The 22,090-nt window shown below is 36.4% G+C and overlaps 1 protein-coding gene across 1 annotated transcript in view; it reads left to right on the forward strand.

Moving 5' to 3' along the window:
* LCR (Galactose oxidase/kelch repeat superfamily protein) overlaps window positions 1-20,029 on the forward strand; it is a 51,050-nt gene extending 31,021 nt beyond the window's left edge. Inside the window, exon 2 of the mRNA XM_089803728.1 lies at window positions 18,479-20,029. Within this exon, the coding sequence (XP_089659854.1) occupies window positions 18,479-19,706 (1,228 nt within the window). The 3' untranslated portion in view covers window positions 19,707-20,029. The remainder of the gene's footprint in view (window positions 1-18,478) is intronic.
* Window positions 20,030-22,090: the final 2,061 nt, after the last annotated feature.

A 22,090-nucleotide genomic window follows, 5' to 3' on the forward strand; every position in this document is an offset into this window, starting at 1 on the left:
ACAGGTTGAATGGGTAATACAAATGCCTGTATTCTATATTCGAGATTATGAAAGGTTTTTTCGCCTCATGATAGAAACGTACAATAGGTCCTCTCGAACCAGTATGTTTGCCTATCTTGGATGCAACTTGGTAATATCTTTTAGATTGACGGACTTCACATGGGTATTCGGGATATGTAGTCATGCACAAGGGGGGAAGGAAAATAGACAACAAATCGAAAAAGTTGAGTCGGGAGGTAAAGACACAACTGATACAACTGGTATGTGGGGATTTGACATAGACGGAGCAAGAAGCTCCCACGAACATGTTGAATGGTAGAGGATTGAAGAAATCCAATGTTCAGGAAGGGCATTGGCGTTGTCTTATGGATGTAGTAAAAAGTTGCTTCACAGGATCTAGCAACACTTCAGACATTTCATTCCCATAGGTGGCGATGATGAATGGGACCTTGAATAGAAGAGTGTACAATTGGGCTATATTGTTGGTAGAATGGATGTGTGAATTTATGACACTGCAACACAAGACGTTCTACATGCAACATTATGTCATTGGGCTATTCTTGGAGGCAATGACGTAGATGATTCCCAACAATGCACTAGAAGCCAAACCAGGACCACTCGTGCCAAGTGAACCCTTGATCATGCAGTGGAGGCATCTCGATACACTTGGTAGCAAGACTATGGTCGGATAGAAATGACCGAGATTGGACAACAGAAATATTGACAGTGGTCTCGAGGAGACTTCTTCTGAGGAGAGTGAGACCGACAAGGACGAGGAGGTAGAAGTAATTACAGCTACACCATTGAGATTTCCACGACTTGCACTCTCAGCGATGTCACACTTGGTCCCAGTAGGTATACACGACATTCCAGGGTTTGGCTTGTTCAGATAGACAGTGGTGATGACTTTGGCTACAGTTGCGATTTAGCCTGTTGCAGAGACACTATCCATTCCAGAGGTAATGATGGAGCCTACTCGAGAGGTTTTGCTAGCTATACCAGAGGCAGGGGTCGGGGTGCTAGTACCTAATGAGGGGATGGACACTCAGGAAGGAGTGATGGAGATACCAACAGGCGAGGGTGTGAGGATGTCGGGTGTTCATTTGGATGTAGTGGGTTTAGATGCAGTGGTTACGGTGGATACAACATTGTTAGCATCGCTTGAGGAGCCAGACAAAAAGAGCAAAACCTAGAGGTTGAGCATGTACCTAAGTATGAGGTTTCACCGTACACTAGCACCTCGAGCGACATACCTTCACACACCTATGCGAGAAGTAGCTCTGGAGGAAGATCCTCTACAGGCACAGGTGGAGGAGCATCAATCGACACAGACTTATGGACTACCACATAGCGCTGTTGAGCGAATGACAAAAGCAGTAGAGAGGGCTATGGGTGCTTAGCAACAACCCCCAGTAGCACCAGAAACAGTGACGAGAGAGGCATTCTTTGCTGGTATAGCGACTCTAGTGACTCGGGCTCATCAAGTAGTGGCCTCTGTAGAGATACAGGCCTTGGATTTAGTGGTAAAGGAGTTGGAGAGAGTGATATCCTTCATGAGATTAGGATGTTCGACGACCTTTGCAATTTGTTTTGAGGAGCGAGGATGGCTGAGTGTGGAGATTGCAGAGATGTGCTAGGATTGGGCCACTATGAGAGATCTAGGCATGGAGAGCCGAGTAGAGGCTTTGACTCAGGAGATAGTCGAGATACACATGGATGAGTATTACACCCTTCGTAGGAGCCATGCAGACTCGGTAGCAGCGGAGAGGGTTCGGGAGGACTCTGCTACCAAGCTAGCTGCGGAGAGGGCAGCTTGGGAATCCGAGAGGGCAACATTGTTAGCCTGACAAAGTCAGCTATAGAAGGTGGAAGCGGAGAAGGAATAGTTAGCAATAGAGAAAGAGCGGGTGTCAGAGGAGAAAGAGAGAGAGCTTGGAGAGATTGCTGAAATGAAGTAATCAACTTTGGAGCTTCACATGGAGGCTGAAGCAGAATTGAAAGTACAGAAGGAGCAAGTGTCATGTCCCCTTTCTAGTGACATGATTTCCACAGTAGATTTGCCTATCATCGACTCTCATAGGCAAATGATTTTGGAGAGAGAGTCATCTTATTGATCAATTGGTCGTAAATTGCTCTTGGAGAGTTGTAGTTGAGCCTGCATCCAGTCGAGTTGGGCCTACATGTTATAATTTTGAGTTGAGATTGCACTTTTATTTTATAAAGTTATTTTATAATAAAGTGCATTATATGAGATTTTATAAAGGATGTTTCTAGAAGTTCCTAGTGACTTCTTAGAAAAATTAATAAATTGAGGGCTGGGGCATCCATTTGGATAGGCAGATTTGAGGATTCTACTTCTATTCATATTGGAGCAATTTGTAGTCATTTGGTCTGCAAATTTTCATTAGATCTTTGGGAACGAAAACTCCCTTGGATTTACATAACTGAGGTAGTGAAATATCTTCTGAAGGGTTGCTCATTGGAGATGGTATTTAGCCATTTCATGGTGGATTAATCTGAGAATTGATTTTGAGGGTTTGAAATTGATTGCAAAAGGTTTTGGAAATTCATCATCTCATTGGAGAATCAGTTTAGCAAAATTTGGAGGTCATTCAGTGCATTTCCTGAGAAGTTCAAGCCAGGGCCTGGACTCACATTTCCACTCATAACTTCACATCCCGTTGGAGTTTGAATTTATGCATTGGAGGGGTTATGTATTAACCCTAGGCGTTTCAGAACATACCATTTTCGGCACCCAATATTAAGCAAATTATTTTATAGCAGGGTCATACAGGACAGTACAGTACCAGGGCCTGGGTCACAAGTTTGCTCATATCTCACAAACTATTCAGAGATTAAATTTATGCCTTTGGGAGATCATCAAACAACCCTAGGCATCCCTGTTTGGGGTATTTTCGGCAGCTATTACCTTGCATAAATTTCAGTACAGGTGCCGTACTGTACGACCTGTACCAGGGAGCTGTACGGCAGGGGACAGAGCTGCTGTTTGGGGTGCAGAACTGACACCAATACATCATGCATTTGTCAGCAAACAGAGACAGCGATTTCCAGGTTTTTGGTGTTTGATTGGATGTCAAAAAAAGATAGTATAAAATTGCATATGTTCAGTCCTTGTCATAACAGTCTAGTATCTGCTTGAATCAGTCACTGTTATTCATCATTTTCAATTGGATTGTTCTAGTTAAAGAATATTGTTAGGGCTTGTCATTACCATAGTGCATTGTATTGAAATCTGAAATGGTCATAGTTGTAACAGTCCATTATACTTTTCAGAATGCAGTCATTTGAATCAGTCCGTAATAGCATATTGTAATCAGATTCTCTAAATATTGTTATTGGTACTGTTATTGTTAATTGTATTTCATTGCATATTGGTATAGTTATATCAATTACACCTTGTGGATTTGTTGCTCAACAACTATAGCCCTGAAACACTACATTTCAAACAAACAATCAGTTGCATGCCAAGTGTTTGACGGATTGTCACAGTTCAGCATTGAGGGTTTTTAGTGGCCTTTATAGTAAGGGTCACTACAGCAAGTGTATAAGCTATGAGTAGAGCTGAATGAGCTTAGAGCACGAACAACTACTACGCCAAGGACGCATCCCTCTTCTTAGTGTCTAAACATTGATGTAATTAATTTTTTTAGTGTATTTGAGTTTTGTTGTAAGGGTTGTCTATATTTTGTCGTCCGGAGACAACTTAATTTTTTTGGGGGGATGATGTTGTTAGTAAATTCTATATTGTAGCCGATGGGTAGAATTGTATCGGAAAGGGCATGTGATGGTTGAGTCACCCCTTGAGAAAGTATATGTACATTGTTCGTAGATCTTACTGTACTACATGCAATAAGTATCCGTTTACCCTGTACGGTAAACATAGCAGACCATTTGGAGATTGATCTAAGAGATCCATCTGATATGAGAAATCAGAGTTCAGATATTTATACAACGAATCTCATCTTATTTGAGTAAGAATTACCTCTCTAACTACATTTTTGCTCCTGTTTCATTGTGATTTGTGAATTTGGGGAAAAGTTTGAGGTAGTCCCAATAAAGGAAATCACACACGTGTGTGTGGACCTGACCTTTTTTTCAATAATAACATTTGTGCAGTCACACTCATCAAATGACAAATGTAAATAAGATAAAAATTAGATTTCGTAAAACTAGCGCTTGCATCAAGCTGCAAAGTTAAGCCAATAGGTTATTATGCGTAAGTTAAATATATTTGAAAAACTAATTAGTTAAATATGTTTGAAAAAATAAATAGTTATATGAACATGTTTTATAGAATATCAGTAATGATTAATTTAAATGGATAAATATTTCGAACCAACACCCAAAATGCGGATCCATTATATCGTGCAAACAATAAAGAAGAGCAGTAATGTTAGCAGCATGTAACAGATGGTGACCAAAGGCAGAGCAAACTGAAGGGAAAACGGACTGTCAAATGCATTACTTTGTGATCCCATTATGATGGCAAGCAGGCCCATATATAGTTTCCCACAGAGGTGTATCTGAACCAAGTGACAAGAATGTTTGTAGAGGTTAGGCTGCTGGATGCCACGGCAGCTGCCCTAATGGTGGAAGCAGCTCCATGGCCAAACTTACAGTTAAAAATAACTGTATAGGACATCACTAAATTACTTCTGAAATTGAAATTGGAAAAATAAAGATGCAAAAACATAAAACATGAAATAAGTAAAATAAATAAATAGAATCATCTCTTTATATATAAATTTTCTATTGAATCATCTCTTTATAAATAATAAAATTCAAAAGTGCATAAATTGAATATTTTCTATTGAATCATCTCTTTATAAATAATAAAATTCAAAAGTGCATAAATTGAATTATCCCATTAAAGATATTTCTCACCTATAATACATAAGTCAAACAACCTTTACATGTATAAAAAGAGTTGTGAATCGTATAATTTTTAGTTGAAATTACTTAAGTGTGGTCTTCTTTATTACACAAAACATAGTTACAGTGCAAGCTTGGTTTTCACCAAACAAAGGCTATTTCACAATATTCAATACGTTTTTCCATGAGTATGAGCTTCAAAATTGCTTGGCTGCCTGGCAAACACGGTCTGTTTTAACTATGTTGATCCTATTGTGACGTCTGCGTTATAACTTATTTTCAGCACAAAATTTGACTCGATGCTCCCTCTTAGATGAATCAAATATCAAGGCGGATGCAGTGAATTTTTTCTACTGATAGACATGTTTTTTCAGAAATGATAATAGCAAAGAATGCTTTGCTGTTTGAAAATTGTAAAGTTTGGACGAATCAGATTCCGATATTTCAACAGTCTGTAAAAATCCAGAAAACCAGCGACTGGAAAATCCGCCATCAGAAACAAGTCAAATGCAATGTGAAAACAAAGTCCAGTAAATAACAAGTAGCAGTGCGAGACTTTTCCAGCCCGTTTTGGCCCAATGTAAAAGCCTATCTGCTAACAAATATTATCAACTACAGCTTGGCTCTACATGTCAGAAGTAAACACATTTTTAACAAATCAAAAAAATGTGTACATTTAGAGCAATATGCAACCTGTAGGTGATTTATGTAATAATATAATGAAATCAACCTTTTTCAATTTTTTGTTGATGCAAGATCACTTGTGGATGGAATACTCCTCGAATGATATTCGCTTAGGTTCAAAACTTGCACAAAGGTTTTTGTTTTTTTTATCATTAATGGGCCAAAGCCAAAGGAGTGGTCTGAGTACCTAATCTACCACAGAGAAATCCTATTATCTAGCTATCTTTGGTTTTCTTCCATCTGATTTTATCATTAATGGGCCAAAGCCAAAGCAGTGGTCTGAGTACCTAATCTACCACAGAGAAATCCTATTATCTAGCTATCTGTGGTTTCCTTCCATCTGATTATGTTAATTTAGCAATCATATCCTTTTACTATCAGATTTTAATTACTTTAAAATTGTGGACTGTTATCCTCTCTTCTTAATCAAACATGCATATTGGAATAGACAAATTACCAAGTTTTCTCTGATTTATTAATATGCCAAGATTGCCGGACCAGATACCTCCCCATCACTCATTTATAGTCTTTATAGAACTATCAAAACTGTGAATAGTGTAAACTCCTCTCCTATATCATGCAAACATGAAGAAGAGGCAAATTACCCAGTTTCCTTTAATATAATGCCTGAAGTGCCTAACCAGATCTCTCCCTTATAACCATTCTCACATCCATTCATTTGTGGACTAATTTAAATTTACTTCTTTTTAAACTTACCAATAAACATTATTTCTTATACATCTAGTTTCCTCGAATTTCCTGATTGCAGAGAGTATTGAAAACACGGGAAACCATCTAGTTTGAGAAGATCATCATACGTTTGCAACAAACTAGATATTTCAAACTCCCAAATTTCATCTGATTTATAAAATTGCCATACCAGAGACCTCCCTATTTCACATAAATTCATCCATACATTCTTTTACTGAATCTCAAAATCACTGTAGAGAACAATAAAAACTATGAGCAGTTGAAACTTCTCTCCTATATAATGCAAACATGAAGAAGAGGCAAATACCCAGTTTCCTGTTATATAATGCCGGAATTGCCTAACCAGATCCCTCCCTTACTACCATTGCCACATCCATTCATTTGTGGAATAATTATAAATTCGCTTCTCCCTAAACTTGTCCACAAACATTATTTCTTATACAATGAGTTCCTCAGATTTCTTGATTGCAGAGAGTGCTGAAAACAGGGGAGACCATCTAATCTGAAAAGATGATCTGTTTGCAACAGACCAGATGTATTTTAAACATAAATCAGTCCACTGACACTTCTTTAAGCTGCTAACCGAAACATATAATCTGTATAATAAAAAAATTTTGGGCAAGTAACCGAAATACCCTTGCATGACTTGGTCTATTAAATTTAATATAGCTCTATGCCCAAAAAATACTATAACTAGCTAAAAACCCTATACAAGAGTAGATTTCACTACATAGAATACCAACCTAACTGAACTACACCTGACTGGAGCAACTGTAATTACATAAGGATGGCCTTGCCTTTCAGGTCCGGGGTGACTGCACTTACTTGAGCAGATGCTGAAGAACTTGGTTCTGCATTTTTGCTACGTGCTACTGGTTGAAGGCCTGATGCCCTCGATTCCGAACCTTTCTTCCTCATCACTTTAGTCAATTCCATCCTCCCTTGTGTAATTCTTCAATCATTATCCTCCCTACATCTTCCAAATTCTCATCAGTTTGAGCAGAAAATTTATATTTCATAAATCTCTTGATAATGGGTTTTCAAACTTCAAAGAATCCAAGGTCTTCAATTTCCAAGATTGGGATTCTAGAAATCAGCTTCCCTGCAATGGCTACAACTTATAATTCTTGGGGTGGGGAATTGTCAATTCCTCATTGATGTTATCCAAAACTTTTATCAAGTTCCGCAAGAATATCTTTATCAAACATTTTCATACAAACTTCAATGGTGTTTTTGTCTTTCTCCATACGCAGAGCCGAAGCTACGAAAATGACAGGTATATATGTATAGACCTTGTATCTGTAATCAGTGTAAATAAATTGACCCCCTAAAATCTTTTCAATTGCCCGGACAATGGGACTATGTTTGAAATTCATGATTTTTCCTAATCTCTCCTTATCCTTAGTTAGGAATGTCATTTGCTTATTCGTGGACTTAAGCTGAATGGGTGAATCCATGTTTCAAATATAGAGATTACCTGTGATTTGGTACTCGACAGAAGTTTAAATGCAAGCAAATGCTTTCATTTTGAGCTTAACAATCTATTACCTTTCTTGGGTGTAATGATAATCAATGCTCAGTCTGGTATGTTCTGTACGCTTGTTTTCTCGTAGTACTTGCAATGGTTATTTTCTACCAACTTTAATTTTGATATATGAAGCCTACTAAATTTGGAGCTTTACTAATTCCATTTAGTTTTACATGCCTACTTCATCCTACTGTGATGCATTTATTGAAGTGTGTGATATTACATTCTGGATGTTATTTTATGATCTTTAATATGTTTTTAACTAGGTTTAAACACATGATTACAGAAATTTGAACTACCAATTCTATTCTGACTCAGGTGCCATATAGGTGTTAATGTTGGAAGTTGATTTCTCTTTTTCAAATTTTCTTATCCTTTTTCTTATCACCTTATCATAAATTTTCAAGACCTAGTTTTTCATATATTACTCCATCTAGTCCTTTGTTAGCAAGTCAATCTGCGCCCAGGTTTGCCTCCCTATATATATGATTTATAGTGAAAATTTTATTTGAGTAACTCTTATCCTCCTAGATGATTTATAGTGAAGGTTTTATTTCACTATCTCTATTGATCTTCCTAGAAGTGCATTCAATTACCAATTGGGAGTGGCCCCTTTCCTAATAGCTTTGACAATTAATGCCAAATCACCTTCTATTTCTACTTTTTTAAAATTTATAAATCCTTGCATAAAAGAAGACCACCTGTTATATCTGTCATCCCTGCAACATTATTTGTCTAGCTAAACTGTTTTCTACAGAATCATCCTAATTGTATATGATGCATCCTAAGATTCTATGATTTCCCTCTGGAAGTTGCATCAAAATTTAATATAAACCAACCTTGGTTTGTAATTGACCATTTCCTTTGCAGCCTTTCTTGTTTACTTGTATTACCCCTTTTCTTTCCAAAAATGGGTATCTTTAGACCATACCGCCTATTTCTGATTCTGTCTTCCCAATTAGTAAGTTTGACATCTGGTTGTTGGTAAGTTGCTATTCTGCTATTTGGAACTTCAACTTTGGCAGCTTCAATTTTATTTGTCAGATTATCCCATTCCATTGTTTATCTTGAAAAATTCTCCAATTTCTTTCTTTCTATATTTCTCATATCATTATAGATGGAGCAATTACCCATAGGATTCCATATAGACTTGATTTACAAAGACTTAGGCATAAGTCATTAGGTAGAACAATTGACCATCCTAATTTCTTACATAATCATGTCCGATAGTTTTGTGTGAAAGGGCAATTGATGAATAGATGGTTTACTGTTTCTTTTTCTGGCTTGCGAAGGGGGCATCTTGAAGTGCCTTCAAATCCTAATTTTCTAAACCTGTTTGATGTCAACACCCGTTTTTGTAATGCCACCTTATTAAACATGTCTGCTTTGGGTAGACACATTTTATTCCAACACTTATGTATGTGTATTTCAGTTTTTGGGTTTTGTTGATTTTGTAACACGTGTGCATAACCATCCTTGGCATTATAATCACCTGATTTAGCCTCATTCCATATTAGTCTATCCTCCGTCCACTCTCCTGATTGTTATTCTTCTTGCTTATAATATATTATTGATAACTTCTATATCGGCTCTTGGTAGAGGTAAATATTGAAGTGATTTCCATTTCCAACCTAGGGAAGGGCCTCCATTTGGCATTTCAATATTATAGTCTTTGACGTCAACCTCCACTGGCTTTCCAATAAATCTTTTTCTCTATTGCTTTTCAGAATATTATCTATTGTTGTATAACCTCCCTCGGAGTCAGTCTAAAATTTTGCTTATTACCTTCATCTACATACCATGTAAGTTGTTTGGAGATGATATTTATACAACTAATTATGAAGTTCCAGATCCTGGATCCTTCTGGCAGATTTGCTGTTCTAAATATATTAGTTGGATACAATCCTGATCCTTGTACATTATCCATACCACTTTCACCCCTAGAGCCTTATTTTACCCAAAGGTTAATCTTGATGCATGATGCTTTCTTCTATTATCTAAGAGCTCAGAGCCAAACAATTTGCTACAGATAGTAGCTTAAATTGATAATATATTAACAAAAACCATATTCTAGTACTAGTCTTCAAGCAACATTAGAATAGTACTTCGCTTTTCAACACTGCTAAATTCTCAAAGGATTATGCCAACTTTTGGTTGCACATATCAATGAGATTGACCAAATTTGAGTGGAGAACTGCCTGAGTTTTCCAAAATGTATGGTGTTTCCTTTCTAATCTTGACCTATTGAATCTTACTCCATTCAAGACATATAGGGATCTAGTTTTATCATAGATCAATGGAAGGATAGAAAGGTTCATTTCCCTCGAGTTGAAGCGATGATGGATAGAGCATTCGTTAAGAAGGCACCGAGGAACTCAGTAACAAGAGGGTACAGATTGATCAGTTATATCTCTAGTAGAGTTTGCACTTGAGAGAGTTTAGAGCATTGGGTTGTTTTACCATCAATGTGGTCGTTGAAAAGTGGAAATTGCTTGTAGGTGGGACTTCCCCTAGTGGTAGAATCAAAGACATCGTCTAGCTGGATGGAAAAAGGTGATCTTGTGTGAAATATTTTTTAGTTAGCTTTTAAAATTAGTTTACAATTATTTCAGAGGGATTCACATATTACAAAAGTAACTTCAATTTAGGTTATTTAAGTTGTTTTAGGGTTTGAAATGTTTTCAAAGGAGTTATAAAGTAGTTACAAGTTATTCATGGCTCACAACTACCTGGTTGATTATAAAGGGGCATTCTCCTTCATTTGTACATATCTTTTCTAAAGGTCAAGAAGTAAGGATCACAAGAGCGAGTTTATGCTTGTAAGATATTGTGAAGCTATATACACTATACTTGCAAGGTTTTGAGGCATCATATGGTTTACTTTTGAGAAGTTATACAGGTTTGTGGATTATTTGTTTTGTTTCTGCAGGATTTGTTGTTTGTTGCTTAAAAAAATCAGTCATCGACAATTGCTTCTTTATTATATTTCAGGTGGTTTCACTTTTCTTATAGATTGGCACTACGAGGAGGAAATCATTGTATGATTTATCTGTTTCAAAAATCATATATATATATATATATATATATATGTTAATATACTCCATTTTGGTTAGTTATAGGTTTTTAATAAAGTAAAACCTCCTCAGAATAGAGTTGGGGTTTAATCCCATAAAGTTCCCCTTCTTATTTTCCTTGACAAATTTTAGGGTGGCATGCTATAGTGTCAAATGTCAAACTGATATGGTATCATGTCCAAATGGTGGCATTTTTTGTTGTTGTGCATGCTCCACGTGCCACATAGGCATGGTCTGACTTCGGAATGCATGTGCAACATTGTATTGGGTTGCATTATGCATGCAAGCATTGTGTGCAAAGTGCTCATTGTAGTGCTATGTGAAGTTGTGCAAACTTTGGGATGTCCATGTTGCCCAATATGAGTGAACTGGTGAAACCAGTGCATGAGGCTGTGCTTGGATCATTTATGCATGTAGTAATATTTCAACTTTCAGCTTTTACATCCAACTGTTATCAGCTTGAAGATTTATTACAAACAATACCAGATCAATAAATGTGGAATTAGAGACAATTTATCTCCTAAAATGTTGTACTACCTATGGAGGAACTTTTAATAGCTGAGAGATGCCACTTTTGATATTCCTCAGAATATTATGCAGACCCTTTTAACACTCAACTCTAAGACATCCCGTGCAACACTTGACCCTAGAGGACAACCCAGACACAAAGATACCTCAGGAAAAGGATGAAAAGGAGATCCCATGTCTTTTCCATAACTTACAAAGTTTGTCAGGAGCTTTTTGAATGGAGGAGCTTTTTTGTCAGGAGTTTGTCATCCTGACAAGGAGGATCTTTGTTAGGAGCTTTTTGCCACTCTGGGTACACCATGTGCTTTTAAACTTTTACTGTTGCATCTATGCTCCAGTGTGATGGAGAGACATCCTGCTTCGAACGCCTCAGATTTGGTAAGTTGGATAAGGATCTACCAAGACAAGACATTTCATTGGTGGTTTTATTTATAGAAAAAGGGCAGTGCTCATCCATTCAGATGATTGCCAAACGTCTTTCTGTGTTACATCTTAAGTGTGTTAATATTCCCCTTATTACATTATTTACCTCCAAAAAGACTACTAGGCTGGAGACATTTGCAAATTAATCATTTCTCATGTAATAAGAAGGAAAAGACTGTGGATTATACAAATCCATGTCATCACAAATATAATTCTGCATGTTAACTCCATCTATTGTAATTTGGCAGGTCTGCATTTGTTCGTCTGTAGATTTGATCTCTTTTTGCCCCTCCTGCAGCCGCCTTATGTGATCTTACATTACTCTAATATCATCATCTGTTCTCCTCATTGTTTCGTTTACGTCCATGATTCCTTTCATCTTGGCACACTGATTCTTTGTTTTTTCAATGAAGCCTTGAATGCAACCATCCCTATTTTTAATTCTGTTACTATTGGTGCTTAATGCATGGGTTGAGTAGGATGGAATGAAGGTGTAGACAACTAAGTTTCTGAGGTATTTGATTTGTCTGAGACCATCATTTTGGGTCTTAAAAATCACAGCTTCACAATCCTGGAGTAATAGCCTATCTGTAAAGTTTCTAAAAATTCTGATCAATCAATACTGAAATAATGATTTAGGTCTTGCTGAAAATCGATCTCATTCAATTCTGGGCTAAATGTTATTGTTCAGGAAGTCTGAAATGAATTCTGGAAATTATAATTTTATATCTGATCTAAATCCTTTGGAGCAGATTGCTAGAAGAACAGACTTCGGTAATTGTGTCTTCTATTTTAACAAACATATTCCTATTTATACATAGACCAAGGGTCTTGTCTTTCCAAAAGATACATCCCTTCTAGTTCGGCCTTCCATGAATTAATCCCTTTCTCATAACAAATTGGTGGCCTTTATCAGTTAACTAATAGTTAATTATAATCAACTACAATAGTTATCTTAAGAGGCATATAAGTATATCTCATAAGATGCCGATTATGTTGCTTGGAGAATTATTTATCATGAGGCAAACACAAAGAAACTTATATGCATATTGGATCTGTCTGATCGAGAATATCAGAACATTGCTATTATCAAGTTATAAGGATTTAACACTGTCCTCAAGGTCAGGGGATTTGTGTTCAAGGATAGTACATGGGCTCTTCAAAAGATTATGAATGATTAAAGACTAACTTTTGAGCGTAGTTACTCTTTCCTTCACTTTGAGGAGGGTGTTCCTAGATGCATTCTTAATAAGACACTTGATTAAGATGAATCATGACTGAAATAACATCAGCTGTACCCAACACACACTATGACTAGGCCAAAACCTAGTAGCTAACTGTAAAACCTTTTATTAAATTGATAACTACAACTTTGCACATTCACCTAATGCTAGCAACAATACATTATCCCTACAAATGAATCCACTCAACATTTATACACAAATTTAAATTGTAAGCATGCATGACATAATTTTGTAATAATTTGGGCTGTTTGAGGTTGCTTGGGATGTTCGTTTAGTTATAACATTGAATCATGGAAGCATGTGTAACTCTGATCTTCTTGTAACCTATTGATGATAGAGGCATGATTAAAAAAAACTGTTTGGTTCTTCACCTCCTAGATCGGTTGCCTACTCCATTGGGCATTAACGTCATAGTTGAGAAAGAGGATGGAGACTTGCTTGCAATCAGTAATGGAACAAAGCCTGCAAATGCATACAAACTGATGAAACAAGGAAACCCACAAATGAACATTCTTAGTTATCTTAAAGAGATCAATAGTAACTCACATGCAACAAAAGAAGACCATTATAAAAGAATTTGTAATGCTTTAGAATACCGGTCAGTTCATTTATCAAATATTGCCACAATGATGCTAACAAATATGGCAAGTGAGAAACGACTAGGTTCGGAGCCCCTCTTGAGATTTTATAGCCTACTATGGAGACAGATTCACGAGCAAAACTTTGCTCGACTACCTTTTCCTCTGAGCTATAAATATACCACACCATTGGGAGAGTTGGGCCTTCATCATTTGTTGCCCCAAACCACCTTGAGACGCATACAGTCAAGGAATTAGCTCAACAACCAACAATTGTTGCAATGCATTCTGGTAGCCTTTGTAAGATTTCAGAGATTACACAAAAGTTCTGCAAGTCAATTCCTATCAATGGGCCAGCATGGCGGTCTGTAAGCTAGTCCTTTGATCTGTCAGTGGATAACCTGGGATAGTAAAATGCCATTCCCTTGTTCAAATGAGTAACCTGGTACTTTACACAGACTAGTGGTAGGTAGGTTTATCTCTTTTTTGCCATGATGAGGTAAATTAATATTGGCGGACATCAGAATTTGACACGCCATGAATATTCCCTTGAAAATCCTCAGAATGCTATGCACTGCCCTTACCCTTATCAATCAATTTCTTGCAATGCTTGGATGCCAAGGGGGATCTAGAGTATGTGTTGATTTAAAGCATGCTTTAGAGGAGCCAGAGTTGGAATTGTGTTGTAGGGTTTAATAGAAAATTTTCAATTATAAGGCTAATCTTTTTCCACTGCTGATTTTTTAATTAAATACAAAAATTTTCCTATCTCACTGTTCATGATTTAATTAAATATACCAATTTTTCGTATTCCACAATTTAATGGACTAAATATCCTGCTCTTTTCAGAATATTTTAATATAACTTCAATTTTAAACTTAGTACCTGTTATTCTTCTGAGGGGATGTTCTTGTAGTAGCTTGAACTTTAGTAGTGATCTGGGTCGATAATCTTTGATAGCTTTGGCTATCATGTTTTACTTGATACTCCGTTTTGCAATGTAAATTAAAATAATTAGGAATAATTGAGAAATTTTCATGAACTCACCTGGTAACACACATTAATCAGCAAGAAGTTTTGAATCGTAATTGTAGCTGAAAAAAACAATCTTTGTGCTACAGTGTCTTTGAATCATAATTGTAGCTTCAAATTTTTCAGGGCTATGTGATTCTTGTAATGACATTAAAAAATCAACATATTTAGCTTAAGGCCTTGAATGAGACCCTCATTGAAGCTTCGTTGATGACTGGCTTTTCCTGTGCAGCGAGCTGTTAAAAATTTTTAAGTTCAAATTTTCGAAGAAATCAAAATTAGGGATTATATGTTCCACATTTGCAATTTCAGGTGACGTATCTATTAACTCCTAGTTGCACACATTCATAATCTATGATCTACCACAAAGCCCTAGCACCTACCATGTGCTAATTGAATTGGAGAATTAATAGGAAAGACTGACAGCCATTGATGGATGATTCTATGGTCATTGTATGGATCCCACTCAACCTTCCTTAGATTTATTGCATTCAATCAGAAAGTACCAGTTTTATGATTAACATTGTGTAGAACTTTATGATGAGAAGATGTGCAACCAGGGAGAAAATTCCATGTCCACTTAGCTAAAGGATCACATGCGAAGGCTAATGAATTATTTCCTTTTGAATGCCACATCAGTACCAATAGGCTTTAATTCTGGTAATGTTGATGAGTACCGGTGGAAGAAGGACACCAAGACTGCCATTATAGCTCAAAGAGCTACAACCATCAAAGGATCCAACAAGAAACTGCCATGTCTCCTCAATTGCAGATTGTGAATAATTCAATTTACACTGCTAGTTCATTCTTTAATGGTTAATTTTGATGTTGGCCAACCAAAAGCGTCCATGTCAGCTCAACCTTAAAGGCAATCATCCCATGCAATTGTCAAGTTAAACAGCTATGAAATTTCTATGGATCAATATTTACAACTTTAGATGAGCTCTAAATCTGTAAATAGAGGTTACCTGATCATACGTTGCTACAAGATTTGCTCTGTACCACTGAGTCTGGAGGCAAGGCACCTGAAATTAGGTCTATAGTCTTGGATGTCACATCCAGTTTCTGCCAGATTTGTGATGCTTTCTGGGACTTGGGGTCATTGTCAGGTGCTTTGAGCCTAATTAAGAAAAGAACAAACAAAACAATAATTTCTAAACCTTGAAAAACCAAAAAGAAACACATAGCTAGGGCTTAATTACTGCTTAATGGCTTTGGCTCTTGATTTTGAATTGTTTGAAGTTTAGACTATTGGAGCTTGGTTAGAATTTAATAGGAATATTATTGAAAAAAGGCATGTGCCACAGAGGTCCATATGGTCTCTAGGGCTTTAGTTTGGGCTTGGCAGTGGGGGCCTCGACTGTTGCTAAGGTCTAAATTAATGTGCTTAGGGTGCAGCCCTGGATCCCATGAGGGGAGCTGCCCCTTGCAGATCCCTGCTCTAGTTTTTAAAAGCAAAAAATAAAATTATTGTGGACCATGTTGGATGGTAAATCATTTTCTTTTCATTCTCTGGAGTTTTCCCAGGAATCTTAGTATTCAAATTACATTTATACTGTGTCTCTCAATCCTGATCTGGAGTAATGCTACTATGGCTGTAACAGCATATTGCAATTTTTTCTGAGATATGAGCTTCACATTCAACAGAGCTACTGATGTTGGGCTTGGTCATAGAGGATGCTTTCTACCATAGTTCATGACTCCATGTGGTGATCCTTGTTTTTGATGCCATGAGTTTTGAACACCTTAAACCGGTAATAGTTGTATATTAAAAAATGTTGTTTCCCTCATCTCTAGTGCACATTTGTAGTCATTTTATTGATATATAAATCTGTATGTGATCAAAGTAGCTTCTAAATGTCTAATAGATAAATTTATCATGTCTAAAAAGTTGATTTAAGTGTGGGCGATAAAAGTTCTTTTCCTTAAATATTTTATATTTCATGTGTGATTACAAGTAAAAAATCAGCCTGCCGAGACTGAGTCTTTATGATTATGGATGCATGTAAAAATGTAAATTTTTAACTTACCAACTTGGTTGAAAATGCCAAAGATGACCTTTATGATAAGAATAAGGTTTACTTTAACACTTTTGTGATCCACAATAATTAACTGCTTAGCTAATCTGTTAAAGCTATGAGTAAACAACAGACCTAGGTCAAAATTGGAATGTCAACCGCCAACCCCATAAGGAAAGACTTTCAGATATTAGCTGAACCCAATGTAGGGACAACCAGAAACATTGAGGCAGATTAATAAACTCCAGTGATGAGCTGCAGAGGAAATTCAAGATTAATGCAAGCAGCTCAGGCCATTTGAGAAACTTGATTTAGGATGAAATGAATAAGATGAATCTGCTGCTTTAATATGCATCATGTGGGTCTCAGTGTGATCTAAGGTTGTAATTTTTATGTATTTTTTAATAGTTTTTTCTGTTTTTATTTTTGGTGTAATTATAAGAAAGCACATGATACATATCCAAAATCTTGATTCATCACCTATGAATGTAGACTTGTTGGGAGTGAGTTGTGTCATCTCTGAGCCTTTTCTGTGTAGTCATCACATGGTTTCCAATTCACTTTTAATGAGTACTGGACTTGAGAATACTGGGACAATGACATGATTAATCACAAACAGATTTGACAGCTTGCAGTTTGATTATAATAAAAATCAGGTGTACTAGCATGAAAACCTAATTTGGCTACTCAGGTGATTCCGTGACAATGAAAGAAACTGAGATATGAACATTAGTCTTGATTTCTCTCACAAAATTGTAAACTTCTGCATCAGAAGCTTCTCCTTGTTTTCCTCTTAATAATTGACTCAAAGAATTTCATCTTGGAATATCGAGTTTGATTCAGTAATCTGCTTCATAATCTGAAGGACTTCTACCTCGGTCAATTTCATTCAGCATCATCACAAGCCCTTGTAAAGTATCTCTTCATTTGAGCACGAGTGATTTCAAGCATTATAAATTTATACATATTGTTTTCTTTAGAATTTGTTTTTGGTTGCGTTGAATGAACTTCAGAACTTATGCAGTCCAGAGGGTTTTAGATGGTCATGTGATGTTGAAATCTTATAGGCCTATCAAATGGCATTTGAGACAGATGACAATTTTAAGGTTAGTAGATATTTTATGATCTGAATTTAATAGATGTCCCTCGAAAAGTGACTATTGCAAGAATTTTTATAATAGATAAAGTATTATGATCAAGTAATCTACATTACTCTTTCTTTTACACATAAACCAGTATTTACTTCTATTGGAGCAAAGTTAAGTAATCTACATCTTTTGTCTGTCTGTCTATATTGTCATCCTACATCAAGAGAACACATGGGTGAACTTATTATGCTTATATTGTGATAACATTGACTTTGTGATGGTGTTGCAGGAAGAATATCTGTATTGAGTTTCAGATTTTTGGATTTTACATTTACAAAATCCATTTGTACTGTTCTATGCGATGTATTTTCTAAATGATTGCCTTCCCATCTGCTTTTCTCTTGTTTACATGTTGCAACCAATGTATCCTGAAGACTATATTGCTTGTTACTCAGAAATCACAAATAATAGCTTGTAGGTATTGTATATTCAGATGATTCTAGTAGATGGGATTTAGCTTATGGTAACCCTTGTATCGTGAATGATTTCTTTTCAAGAATCTTGCTAAAATTTTTCTAATATGATACAGAAAAAATAATCTTACGTGTTTAAATATATGATTTGGGATGATTACTGTGAGACTGGTTTCCCTGATATAGCATTCTTCTAACTTACAGGAGGTATTTGTTAGATCTGGAGCATAACTCTGCAGATGAGGGGTGTAGTGTTGCCAGGGAAATTAAATCTGGTCGTTTCAAGATGACTGAACTGAAAGCTCCACCTTCTAAAAGATGTCGCAGGGAAAAGAGCCATGAGCAGTTGCCTACTGATGCTGTAGGTGTTATGGAGGAAAACATTTGGAGAGAGTTTCCGGAGGATCTTCTTGAAAGAGTTATTGCACGGTTACCTATTGCTGCTTTCTTTCGTTTTCGTTCGGTATGCAGAAGTTGGAATTCCTTACTCAATTCCCACAGCTTTTCTCAGCAATGTGCTGAAGTGCTGCCTAAGTGTCCTTGGTTTTACACCATAACACATGAGAATGTAAATAATGATGCAGTATATGATCCCTCGATGAAGAAATGGTATCATCTGTCATTGCCATTGTTTCCACCAAAAATAATTATATTACCAGTTGCTTCAGCTGGAGGGCTTGTCTGCTTCCTTGATATAGGGCATCGGAATTTCTATGTGTGCAATCCACTTACTCATTCATTCCGGGAATTGCCATCGAGATCTGTGAGAGTGTGGTCACGAGTGGCTGTGGGAATGATTCTTAACCCTAATGGGGCTGGATATAAATTGTTGTGGTTAGGATGTGCTGGAGATTATGAAGTTTATGATTCTGTAGAGAATGCTTGGACCAGGCCAGGAAACATTCCATCAGATATAAAACTTCCTCTTGCTTTAAATTACAGGTCTCAGGCTATTACAATTGATAGTGTGATGTATTTTATGCGCACAAATCCAGATGGTTTAGTTTCATATGATATGGTAAAGAGTACTTGGCAGCAACTTGCAATCCCGCCGCCATTGTACTCAATGGATCATACTCTTGCAGAATGCAAGGGTCAAATTATGTTGGTTGGATTGCTGACAAAAAATGCTGCTACATGTGTCTGTATATGGGAGCTTCAAAAGATGACACTTCTATGGAAGGAGGTAGACAGAATGCCAAATATGATGTGCCTAGATTTCTATGGTAAACAGGTACGAATGATCTGCCTGGGGAATAAAGGTTCGGTTTTGCTATCATTAAGATCTAGGCAGTTGAACCGCTTGGTACTTTATGACATTTCTGGAAAGCTATGGCATAGGGTACCTAGTTGTGTTCTTCCTCGTGGACGCAAGCGGCAGTGGATTGCTTGTGGGACCTCTTTTCAGCCATGTCTCAGTGCCTCAGTTTGATGGTTGCTTTTGTAGTTAGTTACAGGGTTTTGCTGAATTACCCATACTAAATTATACTTTAATTCTTGTGCTTGAGATGGGAGAGGTCTGATTTATGATGAAAGGTGCTCTAGCTTTCAAGCTGAATGATTTATAGCAAATATTATAAATGCTGAACACCAAGTTGCTTTAATGCCGCAGATGTGAACAATACTATTTTCCAGTGGTCTGTCTGGGCCACTTTTCAGATGTGTCTACACTACTCTTAATTCTTCATTTGAAAACAAATTACTTTTGAAGTCTATGAAGCAAAGCGCAGACCATATGGATATCAATTTTATAAATCTGCTCTAAGTGTGCATGCATATGAGAGGGATTTTAATTTATTCCGAGAAGTGTTCTTAAATGCAACTTCATTATGAGACACTAAATGCTTAATTACCAATAGTTTGTTGTCAGTTCAAGTAAAAAAGGAACTTAAAAGGACTAAGCAGATTGATATTTAGCATGGCAAGTCTTTAACTTGCTCTAGTTACCGGAAATTTAGTATTCATTTGAACTATGTCTAGATCTTTTAACGGAGATTTCCTTCACCCTGAAAACTGAATTAAAAATAGTTAGCAGATAGGAATGCTACTGAAATTTCTCACAATGAGATGCTTTAGTCCAAGGCCCTTTTTCCCCTTCTGTTGGAAGACATTTTTGCTTCTGTAAGAGATGAAATTTCTTCATGCCTCAACACAGAGGACTGGCTTGTCATTGGCTTGGGTTTGTACGGTAAGGATACAATTTAATGACAATGTTAAAACCAAATTCGTTAGATCATTTCATTACATCATATTGATAAAAATGCTTCTCTTTCAGATAAGTATCTTGGCAGCTGCATAGCTTTGAGGATAAGTTTGCTTATAATATTGACTACAATATCTTTCATACTGTGAAGCAAAAATACACATTCTTAAAGTCCATTGCTACCCTTTGTTGCTTAAAAAATACATTGGGGATTGAAGTTCTGTGTTTATTGCTTGAATCTTATGCTTGGCATCTACTCATCACCAGTTTTCTGGGCGTTTATACATTCTTACAATTCTTGAATGATACAATGTTTGATCTAATTGTTTGAGTTTTACTGCAAGCGCATTCCATTTTTTCAAACATTAACAGTACTTTTCATCTACATATCATATTTACGTTGTTGATTACAATCTTTTTTGGTGCAAATGTACGATTTTAGGCACGTTTTTATGAGTCTTACGATCTAAAGTTATTTCAGTTAGCTCTTTGTTGGCAGGGTAAATTGAAATAAATTCTCAGGGATTTGCTTATTGTACTTGCTACCTAGTTTACAGACTGGCACATTTTATTGAGATGCCAAACCAGAAACTTCAACGAAATCATTAACATCCAGTTACTCCGTAAGATGCTCGTATGGAATATTATGTAATTAGATCCTCGTGATAGATAAATAATGTCTAGAATGTACTGTATTTTCTATTGTCCAAAAGTGATTAATAGCATGGCAATTCAATTTAAACTCACCCTGATAGTTAATTGAATTCATTGTTTTCAACCTAAAATAATGAAGATAATTGGCACTTATCACATTTTATTTTGATTGAAAATTGCCATTTATATTTGAAATGTTACATATTAAAGAGCACTAATTGTATAAAAAATGTAGAATGAGATCTCATCTTGGGAGTTGCAATGGTTCATACACTCCAAAAGGGGGTTGACTGAATATCAAAATTTACCGAAATTGAGAAATGATAAGTAACATGAGCTAAAATTACACTAGTGGAGATTCCAAGGGCACAAACAACTAAAAATTTAGTATGTATATATTTATATCTCAAAGCTAACGGTGGTGGAGTTGATAATCTGAGTTGCTTTGCCAACAGTGAGTGCCATGGGGATTTGAAGTTTCCAGTTTGAAGTCTGAAGTTTGAAGTCTATCTGAAGCAACCATCAAATGGATTTGCGTTAGGAATGGGCATGCAAGTTGTTTGTTTTAGAAATGATGAAATAGCAAGAGTTAGGTAGGGGTGCTTATCTTGGGATAGAGGTGTTGAAAACAATTATTCAATTGTATATTGTCATTGATGTTACACAAATGTTACACTCTAATCGAGCACTGCCAGTTGTAATTGAGTTGAGAAGACTCTAGTATCAACTGAACAGAAGTTTAAAAGAAGCCAAGTTCAGTGATCAAGTGCAAATCGAGCTAGGTCGGTCATTGAAGGATTCAAGTGTTAACTGAGTCAGGTTGGTTACCAAAGGGGTTCAATGTAAGCCGAGTCAGGTCGATTACCAAGGAACTTAGTGGTAACTGAGTGACCTAGTTTCAGTATCAGTCGACCTACAACAAAACAATTTTGTTATTTTATTTATGTAAGCGGACTTAG

This window comes from Cupressus sempervirens, chromosome 10 (assembly GCF_028749045.1).
Source record: "Cupressus sempervirens isolate cs-2001-9-10 chromosome 10, ASM2874904v1, whole genome shotgun sequence".
Taxonomy (NCBI): domain Eukaryota; kingdom Viridiplantae; phylum Streptophyta; class Pinopsida; order Cupressales; family Cupressaceae; genus Cupressus; species Cupressus sempervirens.